General features: G+C 32.5%; 2 protein-coding genes across 2 annotated transcripts; one reads left to right on the top strand and one right to left on the bottom strand.

The window, feature by feature from the left end:
- The first annotated feature begins 3,440 nt into the window (after nucleotides 1-3,440).
- LOC119609102 lies at nucleotides 3,441-3,829 on the top strand. The gene has a single exon (XM_037963789.1). It carries the CDS (start codon nucleotides 3,490-3,492, stop codon nucleotides 3,772-3,774), a length of 285 nt encoding a protein of 94 aa, XP_037819717.1. The 5' UTR covers nucleotides 3,441-3,489; the 3' UTR covers nucleotides 3,775-3,829.
- Nucleotides 3,830-5,800: 1,971 nt separating this feature from the next.
- Nucleotides 5,801-7,021, bottom strand: LOC119609099 (general odorant-binding protein 99a). The gene is made up of 2 exons (XM_037963787.1): nucleotides 6,779-7,021; nucleotides 5,801-6,518 (listed from the first exon to the last, which is right to left on the bottom strand). Exons 1-2 carry the CDS (start codon nucleotides 6,818-6,820, stop codon nucleotides 6,135-6,137), a joined length of 426 nt encoding a protein of 141 aa, XP_037819715.1. The 5' UTR covers nucleotides 6,821-7,021; the 3' UTR covers nucleotides 5,801-6,134.
- Nucleotides 7,022-7,863: the final 842 nt, after the last annotated feature.

Below are 7,863 nucleotides of genomic sequence, written 5' to 3'. Positions count from 1 at the left end.
CAGACTGTCTTAGCTTGTTAAATTTCTAAAAACATTAAAACAATGTGTATGCATTTCTTAAAAGAATAAAATTTATTTAATTTAAAAATTATATTATAATTAAGTAAAAAATCAATTTAAAATTACTTTAACTTAATTAACTTAAAACTAATGAATTTAATTCTTATACAAATCACATCAAAATATCGTTCTTTTTTTTTCGCTATCAAAAGAACTGATGAAATCTCGTCATTAATAACAAATTTCTTCTTTTAATGCCTTTCATAAATGGGAAATCTTTGCAGAAAATCATTAACACTTTCCGATTCTCGTTGAACACGCACCGAACGTTTTGTCTTTGAATCGACTAAATCTTGTAGATAAATTTCCCATTGTCTAGAACCACTGGGTATGCGATGTAAATATGATGAGGTTGTAGATGTTAAAGAAAATGCTTCACCCAAAATATTTGCTGGTTCATCGACGGGCATGGCGGGTTCACTGCCAATTGCAACCATTTCGGAGGACAAGGTAGCGTAAGTTAGATCGGGAATCATTTTTGTGTGGGAGAAATTATTAAAATAAAGTTTAAAAAGTTTTAATATGTTAACTGTTAAACACTTGAGAAGTGAATGATGTTGGTTGTAAGATTTGCTATAATATTTATAGGACGAACAGGTAGGGCGAAGCCAAAGGATAAGAAGTAGCGGTAACAGGTAATAACTAGGATTAAAATTTAGCAACAGCTACTAACTAACGTAATAATTAGAATTTAACCCTAATTAGGAATTTCCAATGTAAATTTAAAGTACACCTGGCAAAGGCATTTTAATAAGCTACAAGTACCTACTAGAATATTAAGTGTTAAGGATTACATATTAAATGACACGTGCGCCAAAACTGTTGTTAATATTTGCACTAAATTAGAGAATATTTAAATAACATTTAAAAATCCAAAAATCCTCCAAATTTTAAGTTGCACTTTCTTATTTAGTTAGGAATTTTTCGATTTTAACTATAAGATTAGAAAATAAAGGTTACATTTAACAATCCCAACTTCCTTTTAGATTAATTCGGAATGAAGAAAATTTCGAGAACATAGCCCATAAATATGATCAGTGATCTCTCTACTTTCTAAAGACTGAAAATATATATTTTATATAGAACAAAAGTAAGAGGTTGCTAAATTGCCAACCTATACCCTTAATAATCAGTGTAGGGTGCACTGAATACACACATTAATACTCCCAGTTCATTTCCTATTTAGAAAATTGTATGCTCTATCATCTTAAGCTTTTCAGCATCCTCACATAAACAATCCTCCGGTATTATACCATTTACAATGACCAGTTAATACCCTATAGTTCTCAGGTTTCTCCCGTTGTTTTTGTATCAAATCAAACACATTACTCCAGGGCTGGTTGATAGTGTCACAGAATCTTTTAAAGATCATCTTTAACTCTTCAGCATCCTCACATAACCTGATAAAGTCCAATATCTAGGTTAGGATGACTTTAGATGGCTTAAGGTGCAACTTCGCTCGAAGATCGCTTTGGTTCATTGTGAATCCTTCATGAAAATTAAACCACAAAGTATACAGAGGTGTCACTTTTGACATTTAAAAAAGTCTAAAATCAGCTTTTGTTTGATTTTGAAATTGTTTGGTGAGAAGAGGTACATAAAATACAGCTAAAAAAATTATTGAATTCGTTTTGTGCGAAAGAGAGGGAAATAGTTTTTTGCTCGTGACGCCTCTGTATACCCTGTGATTAAACTAAAGAGAGATGAAATAGAAAGAAATATCGTCTTTAGTTCCTTTACATCGTAGCATAACATGCACAAGTCTGCTATAGTATTATTCCATTAACTAGTAAAAACTTTAAAATTCCTATCAGAGTCCTTAGACTATATCGGTCCTGTGCAACAAGTTTCTTAGTTGCCTTTGCATCATGTTTTGGCTACAAGACCCTAGACTCTACAATCTAGTTTGGAATTTCAAGACTGGTCGATAGTCTATCGGAATCTATAAGAGATCATTTAGGTCAATAGTTATAAATGTTTGGTTTTAGGGACACGTTTCAAGGTTCGAACCCAGCGGTGTTTTCAGTTTCACTTTTGTTTGAGATTCTTCATTCTAGAATAAAGCCAACTTATATGTTCAATCGTCTCTTGTTCCGCAGCATCCTCGCATATCATGTCCGGTATGGTATTGTCCCATTACTTACTACTCTAAAATGACTCATAGTTCTTCGGAATTTCGGAATTTATTAAAGATTACAAACAGGTGGTTTTAGCACCCTGTCTCTACTATTTAGGTCAGGGTTCATGACCTATTGTCGATATAACCAACACAGTCTAATTGTAAACAGAATCATGATCTCAGAGCACTTCCACAGTTTCTATGATATTTCAGTGAAATACAACATGATCCAGTATAATTTCCCTCAGTTTTGGGATCTCCGCTTGGAAGTATCCGAGTTTATTCTAGATCATAAAGTTTTTGCGTTTCAACGGATTCTTAATTTTTATAGAAAATTTGATTTATTCATGGTTGTTATAGAATCCTAGTTAGAATTGAAACGATTCTGATTTGAATTGGTGAAGTCGTCTTGATTTAGCATTTATTAGATAATAAACCTATAAGTATATTTGTAGGTGGACATTGCAATGGGTATTTGAAAGATGTAATAACATTTCCAATATTTAGTAAAATTGATTTTACTTTGTGAACCATAAGAGCGATCGACGTAAAAAGGATGTCATTTCTTGGAAATTTTGTAAAGTTATAAACCTTCTATGTCATACGAAATGTTATCGAAGTAAAGCTAAACTATAGTACATTATACGTTCTTACGACAATTGGATTTTCATTCCCGAACGAACTGAGTCATACTCGGTCAAAGATTGTCAACCCAGCGACTCATAGTTTTTCTCCAGAAAGGAACTATTAATCGATCAATTTTACTCGATCACGTATGCCGTATTATTTCAGACAAAAAACTATATATAGAGATTCTGTGACATGAAATTCTTACAACATTTCTGATTCGAAAATAAAATAAAAAAAGCATTTGCTTTTTTGTAGAGTTCAAATCTGATTCTAAAGGTACGTTGGAAAAACTCACTTGGGATTTTTGTGTAGAACCTCCTCAAATTGAGTCCTTTGGATTTTTTAAATAAAGCCAAAAGGGAATTAAAACCGTTTGGAATTTTTCTACAAAACTATTATGGATTTTGAAAGTTATAAAATCTTTTCTATTGGATTTTCCCAATTAGTATTTTATTATAATTATCTCGACCTTTACCGTCCTTTTGAAACAACATTCCTATCAGTTACCTGTCAAATTATCACATTTGATACTTTTTCACTCCTACCTGTCCGCTCAAAATGTCCTTTTCTCATCCTATAAATATTCTTTGCTTGGTAAGAGAGGACAACATTCACTTCTCAAGTGTTTAACTGATAACATATTGAAACAAATTTCGAAAGAAAGGTATTCTTTACTAAAAATGATTCCCGATTTAACTTACGCTACCTTGGCCTCTGAAATGGTTGCAATTGGCAGTGAACCCGCCATGCCTGTCGATGAACCTGAACATATTTTGGGTGAAGCTTTTTCGATAGCAACTACTACATCGTCTCATTTACATCGTATACCCAGTGGTTCGAGACAATGGGAATTTTATCTTCAAGATTTGGTCGAATCAAAGACAAAACGTTCGGTACGTGTGAAACGCGAAACGGAAAGTATTAATGATTTTCTGCAAAGATTTCCCATCTATGAAAGACCTTAGAGAAGAGTTTACGGTTTCGAATGGAAAGAAGGTCGACATATTAATGTGATTATTTTATACGAATTAAATTCATTAGTTTTAAGTTATTTTTTTAAGTATGCCAATTTGTATTTAATTTTTTTATAATTAGTTATAATTTTATAATAAAATTTATGTCTTTACAGTAATACAAATATCTTAATTTACTTATTATTTGAGAATCTTAAGAATTTAGGTATTGATTTACGATTCAAAATTATTTTAGGCTATTTTTTCTTCTTTTTATTTAACTTTCTTTATTAACTCTTCCATGCATTGACTATGCTTCATAAACTTATCCATAGACTAGCCAATAGAATAGTTGTCTAGTCTTGGACACTATTCTTTGTCTAGTCCATAGACTATTCAATAGGATAGATATAGTAGTCAAAAACTAGCGTACATAGACTAGTCAATAAACTTGATAACAGTTTAGTCCATTGACTAGTCAATAATAATTGACTAGTCAATAAATAATTCATAAACTAGTCTAAACTAAACTAGTAAATAGTGCATAGACTAGTCCCTAGTCTAGTCAATAGAATAGTCTGTAAACTACTAGGATAGTCCATAGGCTAATCAATAGAATAGTTTGTAGACTAGTCAATAAACTATATGACTAATCCATAAACTATATATATGATAGTTGATTGACTAATCCATAAACTTGATAATATAATACACCAAAGATTAGTCCATAGACTAGACTATAGATTATACAATAGAGTAGTCCATAAACTATAGACAATCCACACATTCCTTTGCCTAGTCAATAGAATAGCCCACAAACCAGTCCATAGAATAGTCCATTAAGCGGCCAATAGACTAGTCCAATGACTGGACAATAGACTAGTCCAATGACTAGACAATTTTGTGATTCAGACGTTCTGAATACTTTATTGAACATCCTATCTATAGATCTGCATATAATGTCCATATCTGTCTGCAGCGCAGCGTGGCTTAACTCATCCGGAAGTTGGATATCAAGAACATAAGGACATGCTAAGATTTTAAGCCTACTACCTCCAATCTTGAACCAACTACTCGACTATATTACCCAACACGCGGACTTTGGTAGAGTTTTCAAAGTCAGCGATCCTTCTAGGAGCGAGTGGTGTACGGTTAACTTACCAAGTGAATGTACCACCAGAATCTGATTGGTTCTGGTGGTGTTTTTCAGGCTGAAATATTTGCGATAATGCCAGGCCTGTAGGGTACTATATGATCTTAATATTCGTGGCAACATAGACATTTTTGTCGATAGTCTAGCGGCACTTCTTTCACTAAACTCTTATACTACCATTTCCCTATTAGTCAGACAATACAAGAAAGATCTTTCTGGGTTGCCTGTCCCTTGTTGGGGTCCTTGTGTATAGGGACTATTATGGAAAAGAACAGGCAGATAAGCTAGCCAGATCAGGATCTGCTCTTAATATCTCCAAAGCCGTTTCAGTAGCAATTCTCTTAGATTTTATCCTCAGATACGCTTAGAATAGATGGAATAAACTAGGTACATGTAAAGAGGCCAAGTTATTGAGGTCTTCTTTCAATGAGAAACGCACAAGACACCTTAAACCCGAAATAGGCAGGATATATCGATGATGATAGTAGTAATAATAGTAGTAATAGGCAGACATGCAAGTCGGCTTGGGGTCCTCTCCAATCATTACTGTCGCAGTTGCAAATACAGTGAAAACGAAGAAGCCATTTAGAGAAACAATTTTCTTGACAGTCACTTCATATCCAAACTTGTTAAGATATTTGGGTGTATACTTAAAGACATCTTGAGATTTATCACGATTACAAGCTGGATCTAATACTATTCAATACTACATCTGACGAGTAGATTGGTCCTGTCAAAACGGAGTCCCTTCGACTCTTCTTGATTTCTGTAAAGTTTAGTACATAAATAGGTCCCCTTTCGAAAATCATCCTTATGCTCACTTAAGGATTTTAGATTTTACTCTTTAATAATTTATAAAACTAAATAAAAAATCTTTGAAATAAATTCTTTTATAGAGATTGCATTTTATTAATAATAAAATTAACGAAAGTTTTTAACACTTTAATATAAAAAAACATATTATAATAAAAAATGACGATTGCGGGACGTAAGAGATGATTCATTTAACCATTTATCATTGTTTATATCAATTATTATTTTCGTTTTTTTGCCAAAATCACAGAGATGGACGTCGATGATTAGGCATATAAATTGCAGTTGTGTTGTTTTGTTGTGATCCTATAGTTGTTACTAGCTAGATGTTGACAATTGAATCCATTTTAAATACATATGTAAAAAAAAATCTAAAGTTAAGTTTCAAATTAAAGAAACTCTTTCCTTAGTTCTTCTTCAAACTCTCCATAACCAAGGGCATATTCTTGCTGATGAAGCACTTGAAGCCACGGAATGCCCAGGCGCATGAATCGGATTTTTGTTCATTCTTATCGGCACACTTTTCAACATCAGCCTTAACTTCATCCTTGTTTTCTTTGCCGTGTCCTAGTTGAGCAATTAGATTTTCATTTTTGAAACCATCCTTGGGATCGAACAATTGGAATTTCTCGAAAATACATTCGATATAGCAGCGGGTGACTTCATCATCGGGGAAATCGAATTTCTTGTATTTTTCAATCAGTTCGGGTGAGACTTTCTTAGCTTCCATGCACTCTTTACGTGCCTTCATAAGATCTTCTTGATTACGAAGTTTGTATTCGGCGGAAACCTGTGAATGGTAATAGAAATGTTTAATAAAAATTTTGGATGAATAGAAATTTGAAATATTCAATAGAAATTCAAAATTTCTATAATAAATTCTAAAATTTCTCATAGAAATCTGAACCGTCTAACAGAATATTGAAATTTCTGATAGAAATTCTAATACAATTTCAAAATTTCATAAATTTCAAATCGAAATTCATAATTTCGTAAAGAAATTTCTAATTTTCAATTACACTTTTATTTCACTGCAAGGATTTCACTTACCAAAGCAAATAGTGCGAATAAAATTGCCAGAGAAGTCTTCATTTTGTTTTATAAATCTTTACTAAACGTTCGGATATAAGGAATAAATCACAAAATTTATTTGTACGCTTGGATTACTGTTTGTCTAAGCTTGATCCGTTTAAAACTGATGACAATTGTCACAATGATCTGGGTTTTTATAGTCTCTTTCTCTCGCTAACATTTAATGTTCTCGAATAAGATCTCTACAACACAAACACTTAGGTTATTGTAGTATAATTTAAATACTGTATATCAACACAATAATAATCATTTAACTGTGGGATAAGGGAGTACAATTTAGGTTCCTATAGTCATAAAAACACCCGCACTTAGAGGGGTTGGGTAAATAGTAATATGAACAAACAGTCGTTGGTATTATAATAATGTCATGTTAAAAAATTAATCTGTGTTTTGTTTGTTTGGGTCATCATTCGAGTACAATAAATCTTGTTTAAATGTGCTTTAAACTGATTTATTGAGGATCCATAACCAGAAATGACATACGATGGGGTCAATTTAATTATTGTCAAACAGTTAAAATATATATACTCCTTTCCAGATATTTGTTCCAAATTTGATGTCATCGCTATAGTCTAGTCTATATAGTCTAGTCTGTATAGTCTAGTTTATATAGTCTAGTCTATAATCTAGTCTAGTCTATATATGTAGTCTAGTTTTTACAGTCTAGTTTATATAGTCTAGTCTATATGGTCTAGTCTATATAGTCTAGTCTATATAGTCTAGTCTATATTGTCAAGTCTATAGTCTGGTCTATATACATAGTCTAGTATAGTAGTATATACATAGTCTAGTCTATAGTCTCGTCTATAATCTCATCTATAGTCTCGTCTGTAGTCTCGTCTGTAGTCTCGTCTATAGTCTCGTCTATAGTCTCGTCTATAGTCTCGTCTATAGTCTCGTCTACAGTCTCGTCTATAGTCTAGTCTATAGTCTAGTCTATAGTCTAGTCTATAGTCTAGTCTATAGTCTAGTCTATAGTCTAGTCTATAGTCTAGTCTATAGTCTAGTCTATAGTCTAGTCTATAGTCTAGTCTATAGTCTAG

This window comes from Lucilia sericata, unplaced genomic scaffold (genome assembly GCF_015586225.1).
Source record: "Lucilia sericata isolate MDLA Ls3-8-SP2 unplaced genomic scaffold, ASM1558622v1 Contig000928F_arrow, whole genome shotgun sequence".
In the NCBI taxonomy this organism is placed as follows: Eukaryota; Metazoa; Arthropoda; class Insecta; order Diptera; family Calliphoridae; genus Lucilia; species Lucilia sericata.
This window is presented reverse-complemented; position numbering and strand designations above follow the sequence as displayed.

Coding starts and splice junctions, on each gene's coding strand:
- LOC119609102 (XM_037963789.1), top strand. CDS start 3,490: ATGATTCCCGATTTAACTTACGCTACCTTGGCCTCTGAAATGGTTGCA.
- LOC119609099 (XM_037963787.1), bottom strand. CDS start 6,820: ATGAAGACTTCTCTGGCAATTTTATTCGCACTATTTGCTTTG. Junction 6,519..6,778: donor TATTCGCACTATTTGCTTTG/GTAAGTGAAATC, acceptor TACCATTCACAG/GTTTCCGCCGAATACAAACT.